Here is a 16,741-nt window from a genome sequence, read left to right on the forward strand (position 1 = left end):
GCAAGCAAGCATTGTTCTGGGTCAATGTGATTGGTTAATGCTCTGTGTGTTCCAGGCAATGTGGTTGGTTAATGCTATCTGTGTTCCCAGCAATGCTGTTGGTAAGTGCTATTTGCTGGATGTTGGGATTAAAGAATGACAGCATTAATGGCACATGCTTGTTGACTTTTCTCTCAGGATGAGAGATGTGGATAGCAGGAATTACATTTTATTGAAAACTTAAAGAAACGGACTTATTTTGTCTCTCTGAATTTTTATTTCCAAATGCTAATTTATTTCTAAGCCACCTTGTATCAATCTTCTTACTTCCTCAGTTTCTCTCTCAAAATTTCCAACATGATTTCCTGCCCAATATTTCTTGACTATTGATCATCATCTAGGTCAAAATCTGTGTTTCTTTTGTTCTTGCTGTTGTTGTTGTTAATCCTCACTCAAGGATATTTTTTCATTGATTTTTAGGGGGAGTGAAAGAGAGAGGGAAAGACAGAGAGTAACATCAATGTGAGAGAAACACATTGATTGGTTTCATCCCACCAGGGCCAGGGCCTGAAAAGCCTGCCACAAAAGTACATGCCCTTCACCGGGATCGAACCCAGGACCCTTTGGTCCTCAAGCTGAAGCTCTATCCACTGAGTCAAACTGGCTAGGCAAAACTCTGTGTTTTGAATTCAGCAGCATTGATGGTCAAAGAATGTCCTCTGCCTGTATCCATTGTCCAGTGTTTCTTCAGACTCAATATGTTCCTTTTTTTCCATTTATTTAATACTGGCCTAACTCAGAGATACTGCAGATTTAGTTTCAGACCACCACAATAAAGCAAATATTGCAAGAAATCAAGTCACACAAATTTTTTTTATTTCCCAGTGCACACAAAAGTTATGTTTACATACACTGTAGTCTGTGAAGTGTACAAGAGCATTATGTCTAAAATAGAATGTACATACCTTAATTAAAAAATGCTTTATTGCTAAAAAATACTAACCATCATCTAAGCCTATTAGGAAAAAGTGAAACCAACAGACTTGCTCAACACAGGGTTGCCACAAACCTACAATTTGTTTCAAAAAAAATAAAAGCACAGTAGTATGCGAAAAGCACAATAAAACAAAGTATGCCTATATATCTGTTTTCCTTCCTCACCTGTAATCTGGGTGTCTGCTTTTAGAGTGCTCAGAAAGGTCAAAATAATGAAAAAAATACTGAATAAGACATATTTTAATTTATGATTCAGTGAAAATATTGGTCCAGGCTTCGAGTTAGGATACAAATTAGAATTTTAAGAAATATGTAAAATGTTTAAGAAGATGGTAACTTCTTTCAGAGGAATTCTAAATATTTTGTGTGAATCAGTATAATAGCTCTGTGGCCGCTTTCCTCGAGCCAAAAACAAAACTTAAATCAAAACGAATCAAAGACCCAAGTGCAAGAACTAAAACTATAAAACCCTTAGAAGAAAACATGAGGTTAAATCTTCATGGCCTAGATTTGACAATGGATTTTTAGATTCGACACCAAAATTACAAGTTAACACAAGAAAAAATTGGTAAATTGGACTCTATTAAAATTTAAAACTTCTGGACATCATAGACACTATGAAGTGAGTGAAAAGTGAAAAGACAACCTACAAAATGAGAGGTACATTTACACACCGCGTATCTGACAAAGGTCTAGCATGTAGGGTGTATAAAGAACTCTTACAACTCCACAACAAAAACGCAAGCCAATTTAAAAATGGACAAAGGACTTGAATAGACATTTTTCCAAAGCAGATATACAAATGGCCAATAAGTACATGAAAAAAAAGATGCTCAGCATCATTAGTCATCAGGGAAATGCAAGTCAAAACCACAATGAGATGCTGCTTCACGCCTGCTAGGATAAACTATACTTAAAAAAGGGGGAGGCGGGACTAAAACTGTGGGTGGGGAGAAATTAGAACCCTATGCATTATTGCTCAGAATATAAAATGTGAAAAATAGTCTTTGGGTTTCTCAAAAAGTTAAACACAGAATTACCATATCATCTAATAATTTTGCTACTAAGCATATACCCAAAAGAACTGAAAACATATATTCAGACAAATATCTGTACACAAATGTTCATAACAATACTATTCACAATAGCCAAAAGGTAGAAACAACCAAAATATCTACCAATAGGTGAATGGATAAGCAAAATGTGGTTTATCCATACAATAGAATATTATTCAGCCACAAAAAAAGTATGATATCTGCTACAACATGAATGAACCCTGAAAACATTAAGCGAAGTGATGGAAGCCAGTTCATATTTTCAAATTGACGTGATCTCAATGATTTTCAGTGTTTAAATCTGAAGATTACAAGCCATGTGTGTCTATTATCTGTGTTTATATGTATATCGACATGCATCTAGTGCTACGTACCTGAATCAAAAGGAGAGGAGTGATTCTGCCCTTCAGACCATCTTTCCCTTCTAGCTTCAAGTCAAACTAGGTACAGGGATCCTCAAATTTTTTAAAGTGGGGGCCAGATCACGGTCCCTCAGAGAGCTGGAGGGCCGGACTATATGAACTACTAATCCCTACTGTAACACCTTGGCTGTGCTCCCTGCCCAAAAAACCTGGCGGGCAGGATCAGACTCCCCTGGGGGTTGCATGTGGCCCGCGGGCCGTAGTTTGAAGACTCCTGAACTAGGACCATAGAAGGAAATATCTAAAGAAGGGAAACCAAGACGAGAGATCTTGGTATCATGTTGTATTCATACATAACATTGAGTTTCTGTGGTTTTAATTGCCAAAACATTGAGCAAACTGTTCTATTTGGCTCTGAACATAAATATGTTTTATGCCAAAAGTGTATGTGAGTGGTGGGCTGACAGGAAGGGAGATTGGGATGTTATCTTCGGATTACCTACTTTTCACAGTAACATGATCATCTCAAGTACATGTGGGAGTGGGGACTCAGTGCAGGCTCATATTCCAAATTATGAAAGAAGCTAGAAGTCTGCTTTCTATATGAAATCTCCTGGGGTTCTTTTTTTAATCATTTTAGTGTTATGAAATGCTTAAAATTGTGTTTCATAAAAACAAAGCATGTTTGCCAGTCACAGAAGTTCTGCGGTCCACCCAGCTGTGACTTCCTAATAAGGAGATAATTAGAATGTTGTACATTCAGTGATAGAAATGCATGCAGTTCACCACTCTGCCTGGAATGATTTCTCAGAAGGCTTTCTAATTACTTTCTAGGCACTTGTCATAGTGTGTGTAGGGCACTTTTTTGTTTTGTTTTCAGAATGAGTGACTCATTCAACCCGGGCATCTGGACGATGCTGTTCATGTCTCCCTTGTCTGTTAAGTAAATGCGTGTTTGGTACATTCCACAAGTGAGCCTCTGGGATGTGTTTTGACAGTTTTGCCCATTCAGGTTGTCTGCCACTTCATCTCCTGACTTTTACACTGAATTGTGAAAGGGGAATGTCTTTCCTGGGGCTCCGGTCTTGTTTCACAGAATAGAGCTGATTCATTCTCATTTTTGAATGGAGCTGTAATTAACATGGTTCCTTTTGTTTAACAACCTCAATTTACATAGTACCTGCTCCTTCCAGAGCATCATTATTGATAGCACAGCTTCCTTGACTGATGTCTGAGGGCTCTGGGAATAGTATTTATTAATTATCTGCAGCAAACCGGGTAACTAAGGGGAGGTTCTGCTGCTATGACTTTGATGAAAGTGGTGCTGTTGCTTCTTTTTTTTTAATTGCTTAATGATAGATTTGATCATCTTAAAGCAAAATAGAGTATGTACTCACCTGCTAAGAGGTAGTGTTAAATCATAATTTAGAAAGAAAAAAAGAAAGAAAGAAAAAGAAAGAAAGAAAGAAAGAAGAAAGAAAGAAAGAAAGAAAGAAAGAAAGAAAGAAAGAAAGAAAGAAAGAAAGAAAGAGGAAGGAAGGAAGAAAGAAAAAGAAACTTGAATCCTGGGGTACTTTTTTTTTCTATATTTCTACCTTAGTATGCATAAGTTTACCTTCAGTTTATATGAATGTATAATTCCCTAGAATAGTGTCATCATCGAAATGCTTGTAAATATTTTATACTTCATAGTAAAAGCAGACATCCGCAGAGGCTAAGCAGGCTACTGCATGAAGCAGTCAGTCCAACACTGTAGATTTGGATAAGCTGGAGAGTATGAAGTTTGAGCTTGTGGTTTTTTTAACATTGGGCAGAGGGAGGGGGACAGGGAATGGGAATACATTTGTGGGCCTCATTGGGCTCTGTGTGCTCTAGCTTGCTTAAATGCTCTATCGAGAAAAGGAGACACTAAGATTTTATAGAGTCGGTGAATCCTAACATTCCAGAGACAGAAAGGCCACTAGAGATTCTCCAAGACTGTCCTTTTACATTAAGGAAACTGAGGCCCAGAGAAAGGAAGTGTTTTACCTAAATTAATCTCTGAATGACTACTTTATGTCTTCTAAGTGGGTCTTAAATTCGGGAATTTGGAGATCTTTCTAAAGAGGGTATTTTTGTGTTTTTCTAATACAGTGACCAATACCACATGTACTTACTGAGTACTTGTAATGTGTCTATGGAGGAACCGAAGTTTAAGTTTTATTTAATTTTAATTCATTTAACTAGCCCCACGTGGCCAGTAGGTACCCTATTGGACAGAGAAGCTCAGGTAATACAATTTTCATTCCTGACTTATCACAGTCTTCCTGGAAGAAACATGAGCATCAATTTCTACCTTCGCATAGAGAATATTTTAATCTGCTCATCTCCAAACTACAAGTTCAATAATATTTTTTATGTTCATTCAGGTCTTTCTCATGGTGGTTCAGGTAGCGTGATTATTTTATGAATGGACAGCAACGATGCTTTCAGTGGTACAAGCTCCTCAGATAAATCCTATCTTAGGCCAGTCCTTCAGGACATTATCTTGCTAGATTTGTGGTTCCCTGCTGCTTCATTCCTTTATGGGGCTGGAAAGTGCTGAATGCCCTCTGCATACTCTCTCCTCCCCCCACTATATTGGGAAAAAGAGGAAATGTTAGCCAAAACCCATTTTGCAGTTTGTGACCCAATAAAAAGGGCTACGGACCAAGGATATGATTCATTCTGGGTCGTTGTGAAAACAAAGGCTCGCTTTCTAAACTGGAATGCCGTGCTCCCAGGACTGTTCTGAGCACCCCTGTGGGAAGGACAGAGAAGTGCAGGAAGGAACTTTTCTCCCCATGAATCCATTCATTGTGCTCACGCTGACATGGAGAATTCCAGCTTTAGCATCGGTTTTGATTTTCTCTCCTGCTTCCTGTTGTTTCTGACCCTCAGGACAATCCTCACACAGTCAACAGTGGAGCATTTCTATAATTTATAATTTCTCAAATTATTTCAATAAAGGGAATATGGCTATTCCCATTCTAAAGGTATTTTGAAAGTTTGAAAACTCTAGACACGAGCATTGCATCTGCATTGGTGTAGACCTGTGAGCTTGTGTTCTTCATTGGTGTCTTGATGAATGCTTGCATCTTAAGTTCAATTATTGAAGAAAAGTAAACCTAACAATGTTAGTAATTTTTAAATAAAATAATCCCTAAATGTCTAATACTATTCTGACCAAGGACAATCTATTTTTTTAAGGACAATTTATTTTTAAAACATGCCCTGTAAGTTGTTCGTTTGTTTGTTTTTTGTTGTTGTTGTTGTTTTTTTGATTGGTATAGGGAAACACCTAATGGGGAAAAAATCTAACATAACTTTCTTTGAAAAGTATTTTTTTATTCTACAAGAATAAGCATTTCTAATATGTTTGGCCTGGAATTTTCTTTGTTGGGAGATTACAATCGAAGGTAGCAAGTAAGAAATGAAAAAATAAATTATGTCCAACAAATGTCTATTTGTGTGTTAAGACCAGGACTTGTACATCCTTGCCAGTATCTCTTCTCTTGCCAGCAGGGTTAATGCTTAGGCTGCTGAGATGTTTCCCAAGAGGCAAAGAGATTGAGGGAGGGATTTATGCCTCCTGGAAAGGCCTGGGCTTTTTGCCTCTTATTCCACTGATTTCTTCTGTGTCAGACTATAGATCCACTCAGACTGGAGTTTTTCCCTTGTGAACCTGATAGAACTGTGGATCTATAGCTGCCTATCAATGAGGACTCTTCCAGTGCCACACTGGATATGCTTGGAGAGCAGGAATAGATCACAGACCTTTCATATACTCCATTTTTCACTTTATTTCCCTTTTCTCATTACTTGATTTATTCCACAAATACTTATTGGGAACATTATACTGGTGAACCACAATGGTAATAATAATAATAAAGTAGGAGTAATAATCTCCTACTTCCTATTCATTTGAAATTATATATTATAATACCATCAATCTTGATAGGAGAAAATATTATGTAAGTAGTATTTTGCTGAAATAATTCCAGTATTGATGGTGTTCATCAATATTAGAGATTCTAAGTTGAAAATGAATTAAAATTGCTATATTGCCCAGCCAGTGTGGCTCAGTGTTTGAGGTCACAGTTCAATTCTCAGTCAGGGCTCCGTCCCAGTAGGGGTGTGTAGATAGCAACCGATCAGTCATTCTCCCTCATCATTGATATTTCTATCCCTCTCCCTCTCTCTCTGAAATCAATAAAAATATATTTTTAAATTGTTATATTATGTTGATTAAAGGAATTCAATGTAACAGTAGTCCCTAATAGTACAAAATTCAATATTATAGCTGTTAATGCAAAACAGAAAAAATTCAACCCTAGTTGTTTCCTCCTTCTCAACTACCAGTGTCATCTTCCAACTTTTGTGATGCCTCCCCTGGGAACCACAAATCTTATCCAATTTTACCTTCAGGACAAATTGCATGGAGGTAATAATAGAAAGCTAATGTCAGTCTGAGAGGAGATATTATAATGGGAAAGTACTCCACTGGAAAGAATTTTCAGAGTTTTATAGGTATCAAAAATATACTTATGTTATTGTACTTAACCCTTCTTACTACTTGGAGTTTCTATAAGAAAGGAATTCACAGTACATTCCTTTTTCTGACATGCTATAAAATGCAAACTCTAATATAACACTTGCCCTTTTACTACTAAATCTTCACCACTAGCCTGGAAGTCCCTGCAGTACAAGAGCTTGTGTTTACTGGCCTTGTCTCCAACATCTAACCTGCACAGAGTTCTGGATTCCTTGATTATTTGTTGAGTGAATTGATTTTGTGGCTACACAATTACATGCATGTAGATGGTACCCTACAGTTTTCAAAGCATTTTTACTTAGGTTATTTTATTTGGCTATAACAACAATTCTACGAGAAAGGTAGGACAGATGTTTTAATCCGTGAATAAAATTGCAGTTCAAGCTATAGCAGACCCAGGATAGGAGAAGGTGGAGGTCATAATAGTCCAGTGGGTTTTTTATTCCATTATTATCATTCAACAAATAGTTATTATTATAGAGTAGTCACTATGCTAAATTTTTTAACTCAATTATCTTACTTAACCCTTGCATCAACCCCATGATACAGAACTATTTTTATCCCCATTTTAGAGATGAAGAGAATGAGGCACAATGAAGTTAGATGACTTGTGTGAGACAACAGAGCTAGTGTCAGCACTGGGATTTAGGCTCCAGCAGTGTGAGGTCACAGTCTAAGCTCTCAATATGGCCTAACTACTGCCCCACTGTTTTTAGGGTGACCTTCTAAAAAGTATGGCAGCATGCACACATGAATCAAATGACACCCATGGTGATTTCTTAACATGTTAAGCACCATGTCAATCACCGGTGACTGACACTATACTTTCCATCTGGAAGACAAAACAGGCTGGGCGCTTAACTTGTTAATGCCTTTATTAAATTAATTGTTATTATAATAAATGCATTTTGAATGCTTCTGTAAGTTTATTAGCCAGAGATTATTGTTATAGGTTATAGATAAAAAGACAATACAAAAGAAAAAGAAAAGAAATTTAGACTTAAGTAGTCAGACAAGTTGCCAAGACTAGAAGTAAGGCAGATCATCATTCTTCTGTGATAAAATAAGGCACCTCCCAGGTGACAGAGAATGGGTCTGAAAAAAATATATTCAAGGCAATGGAATATGTGTCAGGTCTTGTAAAAGATGTTGCAGTCAGAAAAGAGCCCACCACTGCCACCAAATGGGATGATCACAGCAGGGGGAAACCTCATTGGAACTCAGCAGTGTGGCTTTTTAATGAAGATTCCTACCTGCCTATACCATATAAATGTCTGGACTTCTGTCTCCCCCTTGAGTTCTCAACTACTTATTAACGAGTGCACCTCACCCTGTCTCAGCTATCCAGAGTAGCTGAAAACACACTGAACTTCAAGAGAGCAGAAGCCTAGAGAGAGTTCTACTGCCAATAAGCTGCAGTAATTGAGGGTATGAGGACTTTATGTGGGACGAATATGTTAGAATCAACATTGTTCTAAATGGAGTATCATTTACATATGCAAAACAGGGCAATACATGAGGCGGAAGGGTAGCGTAGAACCATTAACATTATTTATAGGCTGTGAAAACCAAAGGCTAAATGTGAGGATGATAACAGAGAGACCATTGGACCTGGACTGTCCATCTTGGCATGTGATAGGCTGAGGTGGCTTTGGGCATGTCTTATCACCTCTAAATCGTCATTGCCATGGTGGTCATGTTCTGTAGGTTGAATTTTAAATCACATCTCATCATACTTTACGATAAATAGGTAAATTCATCAAATGCTTTTTATATGTTTTTCAAGTACATGAATTGAAATATGTATCTGATGCGTCATATAAACTTATTTAATATTTTGATACTTCTGCTGAAAGTTATTCTCACACTCAAAGTCATCTTTCCTTACTCAAATTTTCTCTTTCATAGAGCAAATTGGCCAGGAGATGTTGGAAAACCTCAGTCACGACAGAGAAAAGATACAGAGAGCACGTGAAAGAGTAAGTAGAAGTGATATCATCTTTTCACAAATTCAATAAATATAAGACATGAAACTGAGGGTCTTTCTGACAGTCACAGTCACATAGATGAAAGTATATATGAAAACTAGAGGCTCAGTGCACGGATTCGTGCACCAGTAGGGTCCCTCGGCCTGGCCTGCACCCTCTTGCAATCTGGGACCCCTCAGGGGATGTCAGAGAGCTGGTTTTGGCCTGATCCCCGCAGGCCAGGACAAGGGACCCCACCTGTGCACAGGGCCTCTAGTATGCATATAAGATCTTTGGTTAATCTCTTCCCACATTCCCCCCTTTCCTCTGAGATTCATCAGTCTATTCCATGTTTCCATGCTTATGGTTTCAGCTCCTGCGTTGAGTGTCTGCCCCTGGTGCTCAGTGCACATCATAGCTACCAACAGTCGTTTAGGCATACACACACACACACACACACACACACACACACACACACATACACACACATACATATATATGTATATATATATACACATATGTGTGTGTGTGTGTGTGTGTGTGTGTGTGTGTGTATGGCTAGGAGGATGGAGGGATGGAAGGATGGAAGACAAAACAGAAGAGTGTGGGATGGAGAAAGAATAAGTTCCCTCTATGTCCCCATTTTGAAATGCCCCCACATAGACATTTTATTTAGCTCATTGCTGAAAAGGTCATTGAGGGATATTTTGGAGTGTATCAGGCCCCTTGGAGTGAAATCTAAAAACATTGGTCTCATCCTTCCTCAATTCACTCTGCTTCCATTTATAGTACCAGAACTTTGCATATTCACAAATAGAAAAACTAATAAATTACCGACATATGTCAAACTTTATCAGCCTTTGAGGCATTTGCTTTTATATCCAGTTCAGGTATCCAGTTTAAAGTTCCTGGGATTATCAATCTCATGAAATTTTTTAAATCTAAGAATTTCCTGAGATGGAACGTGTCAAAAATTCATTTCAGTGCATTTTTTATGAATTTGATTTTCTATCATGAAATAAAATTATTGTTTGCCAGTGCACTTTAAAAAATGATCCAGTTGCCTTCAGTTTTGCTTTTTGTTTTGTTTTGTTTTGTTTTGTTTGTTTTGTTTTGTTTTGTTTTAATGCTGCTCTTCTTCTCCTAGCTTCGGGAAACAGACGCTAACTTGGGGAAAAGCTCCAGGGTCCTGACGGGGATGTTGCGAAGGTAAGAACAAGGTAGGGACCCATCTTTCTCTCTCTCCCTTTTTTTAACCGTGTTTCTCCTCTTGTTGCAACCAGGCACTTTTCAAGCATGCAGCCTTCTGCTCTCAGTACCCTGCGTTGAGACCCTTTTGAAATGCCAGAGCACTGATATTAACTCTTGTTTGGACAGGGACACAGTCTGCGCACCTTAGATTAGAGAGAAGGTTTGAGCTAGAGGGGTTACCTCAAGCTATGGAAAAAAATTAGGGTTAGACATGAAGAATTTTTTCATAGCCTGAGGAAGGCCCCATGGCAGGAGCTGCGTGATTTTATTTTCTATTTCAGTCGTCTCTTTCTTAGAGAGGGAATGCAGGCTGTGGTATCAGGAGCACCCCTGGTATTAGCTCATCGCCATTGCCTTTGTTTTCATTTCTTTTTTAAGTGATGCTATTTGGGGCAATATCTCAATTTTTATGTATACTTCAAAATGGTTTTTATAATTTAAAGCATATCTGATCATCTGAATTCACATGTGTGAGCAAACAAATGTTAATGTTTTCTATGTGTAATTAAACTTTGATGGAACATATTTGAGAGAGCTTGGAAAGAAATGAATGAGCGCAGGTAATTTTGTTTCCATTGGTCTGAAAATTGGAGCCCTTTTTCCTTTGGTATATTCAGCATGTAATTATTTTACATTCAGAATCTAACAAATAAGAGAATCATGAAGCATAACCTTCCATTTGGAGCTGTGGATAGAAATGTGAGTGTGGGGGGTGTTGAGAATTGCCTCCAGAATCGCGTAATTGGAATTTAAGGAAGAGAATCATTTTTCTCATTGATACTGTAGAGACAACTGTTTGAAAATAAGTCTTCTCTGATCGTGTGTCGGTAGGTAATAATTTGCTGAAAGTATGTTTACTGGGTTAGAGATTGATGGCATAAGAACCAATCAAAGGTGTGGTTGCTGAGTCTCCATGGACTAAGTGATTTCTCTATCAGGCTGATCACCAGCCAGTCTAAAGCTCTGGGCACTTTCAGCCAATATTGACCCAACTCCACACGCCCCTCCTTTTCCTACACACATCGTCGTGATTCAGGTCCATAAACCACCCAATTCTCTGATTAAGAGTAATACACAAATGACCTAGAAAAACTCCAAATCCACAGAGAAGTGGCTAGTGAAAGGAATGCTTCAGTGCCTATAGACAATAAGGAAGAAAAAAGGGAACACCCTCCCTGGCTTCCCTGGGAGACCCCGTGATGTGAGCTGTAACGAGCATTCTGCATATGTCTCCATTTCGTCAAATCTCATTAAAGAGTCCTCCTCTTCATGTCAATTGAGCTGTCTAGGAATCATTCATCATTTTTAGTGTAAAAAAAATCATGCGGTTATTTAAATAATATCATATTAATGTTAAAGTTCAGCTGTCATTTAATGGTATGGCTTAATCAGATGTAGCATTTAGGAAAAACAGTTTATTCGGGCCGTACATGGCTTTCAGGTTGGCAGATTCAAATCAGGATTTATGAGTTTCTAAACCAGTATATTTCTATCCATGTTTCTGCTTGATGTACCTCACCCTTCTGTGCAGGGCACCGCCGACAGTTATTTCAACAAATAAAGCATCTCCTCGTATTGCGTTTGAATAAATTTGCAAATCATTTAGAGAGGGTGAAGCACAAACAACTCCTGCAACCTTTGATGGGGCTTTCTGCAGGGAAATCAGACTAACACGGTTGTTTCAAAAGCCCACAGACGAAAATTACTCCGCTGAAATCTACTTGGGGTTCCCTTTGTAGGCAAACTCAGTCCATCACTGACGCATCTCCTTGTGGGATCCGCCTAGAGTAGGAACAGGAATAAAAATCCCCAGCTGGACATTACCTTGCTATGGGTGTCTGAGCCAAGGACACTCTTAAGTCCACCTGTGTGTAGTGGTGGTTGTGTTTTTCTCTAGGCATCTTGCAATCAGCCAAGGTACCCAGGTATTCTGAGTCAGTAATGGAACTCGGGAGTCTTTGAAACCACGTACAGGTGGTGGATGGGTGTTAGCTTCTAAGTACTGTCCCACATGATTATACAGTTTCTGTTGGAATTGGGAAAAGGCAAAATTATTCTACCTACTTAATTATTTCTTACCATTGCCCAGAAAACAGTGTCTAGGGAAATGGAACCCGGCTTACTATGCTGAAGTCTTTCGTTCAGATGCTCTGATTTTGCTGCCCCTGGTCTGTCCTCCCGTTCTCATGGCATTCACTTCCAACCTGCTGAGGTTTTTATTCCAGAAGTCTCATTCTCTTACCCAAACTGCTCGGCACCAGCGTATGTCCACAGGTGCTTCTGGTTTTGGAAAAGCTGACTATTGAACAGTGTGCTCATCCGTCACCCCCACGAATGTGTGAGAGCAATGAATGTCCCCTTTATGCAGTGGAGGTGTTTGCCTTCGTACGCCCTAAGCTTACTTGTTTCCACATGATCAGTTTGGTGTGACTGGAATAGGTAAATAGTCTATAACCTACCAAACCAAGGAATTGTATTCTTCAAAACAAAGATTGCTGATTATTTTTAATTGTTTAAACTTAGATTGTTTTTAAATTTGTATTATACAATGAACAGAAATGGGCATGTCGTGGCCCCTTTGTTGGGTCATTTTACGTATATTGACTAGTACACTGCGAAGACAGGTGAAACCAAAGTTCTACCAGTGCCAATGTCTAAACATACACCCCCCTGATTCTCTATAAAACTGGTCAAAAGCAGATAGGAAATGAAATGAGTAAGTGGCAGCCACTACCACTTATACTTTTTAGTTCTTTAACTTCAAATGAGATTTTTTAAATCTGTTTTCTTCTTTCTTCTCCTCTTCTTCTCCTCTTCTTCCTCTTCTTCCTCCTCCTCCTCCTCCTCCTCCTCCTCCTCCTCCTCCTCCTCCTCCTCCTCCTCCTTCTTCTCCTTCCTTCCTTCCTTCCTTCCTTCCTTCCTTCCTTCCTTCCTTCCTTCCTTCCTCTTCTTCTCCTTCTTTTTGGCTTATTTGCTCTCTAGTAAATATTTCTTGTCTATATATAAAGCCTTGGGGATCCTCAAATGAAACCAGTTTGATTCTTGCCTTCAGATAGCTCTAGTCTAATAGAGAATGCGTGCCTCTAACATGCTATGGGAATTCGTAAAATCATCTAATTCTCAAGGAAGCTGGGGAAGATTCTGCAACTCCCATGAATCCTTACTGGTCATGAAAAAGGGTGCCAGGAAAACAAATAACCAATAGGAAATACAAGTTCAATTGCTATAAAGGCAGTTTGTTTGGGAAATATGGAGAAATGTAGGATGATAGGGAATCATAGGAGAAACAAGTTTTGAAAAGAGAAAAAGTATGCAGAAAATACTGAGGCACATGTAGTTTAGTGAGGTAGCAGCTGATTCAACCAACATAAACAAATAAATTACTCTTCATGTAACTACATGATATTACCAGAAGTGAAAACAAAGAAATTGGGTCCATTCAAAATTGTAACAGTGAAAGGTGACATCAGAATACAGATAGTGCTGATTTCCTGAATTTTTCTTCTGTCTTTACATAAGTAGAGAGCTACCTAGGGACAAATGTTCATTTCCTGACTTGGTAGACAGAGTTTAAATAAAGTGGTGTTTCAGACAACAAAAATGCTCATGAAGCAAATGACCACTTGTGTGGCGATTGGGGCAAAAGAAATGGATTTTTCATTGATCTACACGAAATTTGATTATTTGAATAGCTGTCTTAATGAGTCACAAGTAACACCGAGAAGCTTCATTGATGCTCCTCACATATTTGCATGCATGTGTGTGTTTGCTTCTACACGTTTGATGGGGAAGTCTTATTAGGTCAAACATTGCTGACAGTCAGTGACAATGGAAATAGACGTTTTTGAGATTTTCAGTCAGAAAACAAAGGACATCATAAATCTGTTTCTTTTTACCTCTTAAGAGTGAATCATTTATCAGCAATAGTGTATTTGAATCTAGAGGTATCTGAAGGATTCCTTAGGGATTAACAAAGTTATCATTTGGGAACTCCACTGACATAAATTTGGAGGACATATTAATCAATTTATGCTGGTTCATTGACTATCTGTATATATGCTGGCAAAAGGCTTACAGAAAGAAATGACAGATGTTATATATTATTAAAATACTAGAGGCCTGGTTCTCGAAATGCGTGTATGGGTGCGGTCCCTAGGCTTGGCCAGCGATCCAAGCATGGGTGTCTGGTGTGGAAGGGCAGGTCCCAGCTGACCTCTGGGCCCTGGGCAGCACCTAGGCTCCTGAGCCCCTACATGTCTGCACTGCCCCCTGGTGGTCAGCGCATGTCACAGCGAGCGGTCAAACTCCTAGTAGAGGGGACAATTTGCATGTTAGGCTTTTATTATATAGGATATTTTTTATGATTACCTTCATATAAACATGGTGGGCATCAGTGACAAAGCACTGGCAGCAATGAAGGCACTGCCGGCCCCAATGGGCTTCTGGGTGAATCTTCCAGGCGGCAGCCACAAGGACCACAGGGACCAATCAGGTTCCCTGTGGGTTTGCACAGGAGCTGGTCTGTGAGGCTGGCAGGGAGAGAGCGCACTGCGGCCCAGCTTCCGTGCAGTGACACTGGGCAGCCCAGAGTCCTACGTTACTAGGCATCCAGCTGTGCTCACTGCATCTCTGCATGAGGACTCAGGCAGAGGGGGACGTGTAGGGGAAACTTTTAAAAAATCAGAATGTTTCCTTCAAAAAGGGAATTCTGTTTACCCTCTCAACATCATGTAAACTTGTAGTTGGTAAGAAGTCTTCATAACTAATCTACAACGTAAGCAAAGCAGATTATATTAAAGGTGGTTGACCTAGCAAGCACTATTCATACATCACTGTTGAATACATAGAATTTTTGTCAGAGCTATTTCTGACTTAATCTAGGGAATAATTGCCACCAATCATTGCTCTCACATTGTACATTTTAAACATGGTTTTGTTGCTTTGTAGGGTGACAGATAAAATATCTGGAAAATTTAAATATACTGTCAGAATAATTCCTAAGGGTAAGAATGCCAGAAATGCCAATGTCAGATTTATATGCTACAGAAATATAATTTTTAAATAAACAGCTTTATTCTTAAAGAGATGAGCCATGACTGAATGATTTTTCATCTTCTTTAAAAATTCATTATTTTCCCCACCTCATTTTGCCAAGGAAACATTTTATTTTATTTTAATTGTTCTTATTACAATTTCTGAAAATTCAGCAGTAGAGAGTTTTCAAGACCTGTGAGGAAAAAAATGACCTTGAGAATTTATTCTCAATTTTTATGCACTGAAAAATGTATATTATCTCAAAGTCCCTTCCCTTTAAATGCTCACGTTTATGTTTATCTCATTGCTCTTTCTTGGCTTGTTTTTACTAGAATTGAGCTTGGGCCCCAATCTGAAATTAGTTCAACGAAACCTAACCTCTAAGAAATCTTCACCTTTTTATCAAGTCCTGTTCTTTCAGAATAAACTGATTGAATTTGCTGCAGATTCTTTAGACTTAACAGATTTACACTCCAACCTTAGCATAATGCTACAAAGAGGAAAAAATTTTTTTAATCTAGGTATTTTGTGTGAGTAAATTTATTACTGTACATTTGCCTCGTTGCCTTTGTCTGACAGCCTGGCCTCATCAAGGCTGACATGGGAGATGTTTTTACCAAACAAAGGAACGGCTTTGGGTTTCTTTATATAGATTTCTCTTTAATAACATTCTGGTAGCTCTACACACAGAATGTTGGTCCTGTGTCAGGCATGTGACTGCAGCACTTAAAGTTCTCTAACTCGACAGCTGCCCTAGTGTGTGTCTGACCCCAGCCGCACTTTACACACGTTATCTGGCTGAGTCTTTAAGAACCCTGTGGAAGAAGCACCCTATCCCCATTTTACAGATGAGAATAACTATGCTTCGTCAGGGAAGCTGTTCATAGTCACGTACGTGGAAAGGTGCAGAATGTAGATCCATATTGGCACATGTAACTCGCTGAAGAGCAGAAGCAACTTCAAACTCAGTGGAACATACGGGCTCAAGCAGTGTCATCAGGACAGTCCTGGTCCTCCACCTCTCACCTCAGCTCTCTTGTGTTGGGGTCGGGGTTGTGGGGAGGTCTGTCCTTTGTCAGCATTTCTCCTCATGGAGATACAGCTTTTGGAAGCCTACTCAGTGACTATAGCAATTTTATTTTCCAGTAGTTCCAACAAAAGTCATAGCATGGAGTCCAGTTGATTCTGGGTAGGTGAAATTCCCACTCACCTGTAATCTGATGTTTTAGACCTGAGACTTCCTGCAAGGGGTGGATATGCAGACTGAGAATGGACAAATAATAGGTCCCTCAGAAAAATCCAGGGCTTCTACTAAGAAGGAGAGTGGATACCAGCTGGGCAAAAACAACTGATGCTACCTGCAGAATGTCCCAGGTGGACTTTTATCTGCACTGGAACTCAGATGCAGCACCACTTTCCTATCGTGCCCTCAACCGGAAGTGGTCTGTCTTCCCTCTGGTACTTCTTCACAGCTGCCTCCACGTCTCCGAGGCACCTGTGCCTTCTGCTTTGCAGACTGTGTCT

The 16,741-nt window shown here is 39.1% G+C and overlaps 1 protein-coding gene across 8 annotated transcripts in view; it reads left to right on the forward strand.

Moving 5' to 3' along the window:
- The window catches only part of VTI1A (vesicle transport through interaction with t-SNAREs 1A), a 294,539-nt gene that overhangs the window by 161,200 nt on the left and 116,598 nt on the right, over positions 1–16,741 (forward strand). For 4 of the 8 annotated variants that reach the window (XM_084903415.1, XM_084903416.1, XM_084903420.1 and 1 more), the window contains 2 exons: positions 8,874–8,944; positions 10,080–10,141. In XM_084903415.1, the coding sequence (XP_084759541.1) occupies positions 8,874–8,944; positions 10,080–10,141 (133 nt within the window). Of the gene's footprint in view, positions 1–8,873; positions 8,945–10,079; positions 10,153–16,741 lie in introns of all 8 variants that reach the window. The other 4 variants (XM_084903421.1, XM_084903422.1, XM_084903418.1 and 1 more) reach the window with 1 other exon arrangement.

The sequence above is a fragment of the Pipistrellus hanaki genome (assembly GCF_964339955.1).
Source record: "Pipistrellus hanaki genome assembly, chromosome: 14".
Lineage (NCBI taxonomy): Eukaryota > Metazoa > Chordata > Mammalia > Chiroptera > Vespertilionidae > Pipistrellus > Pipistrellus hanaki.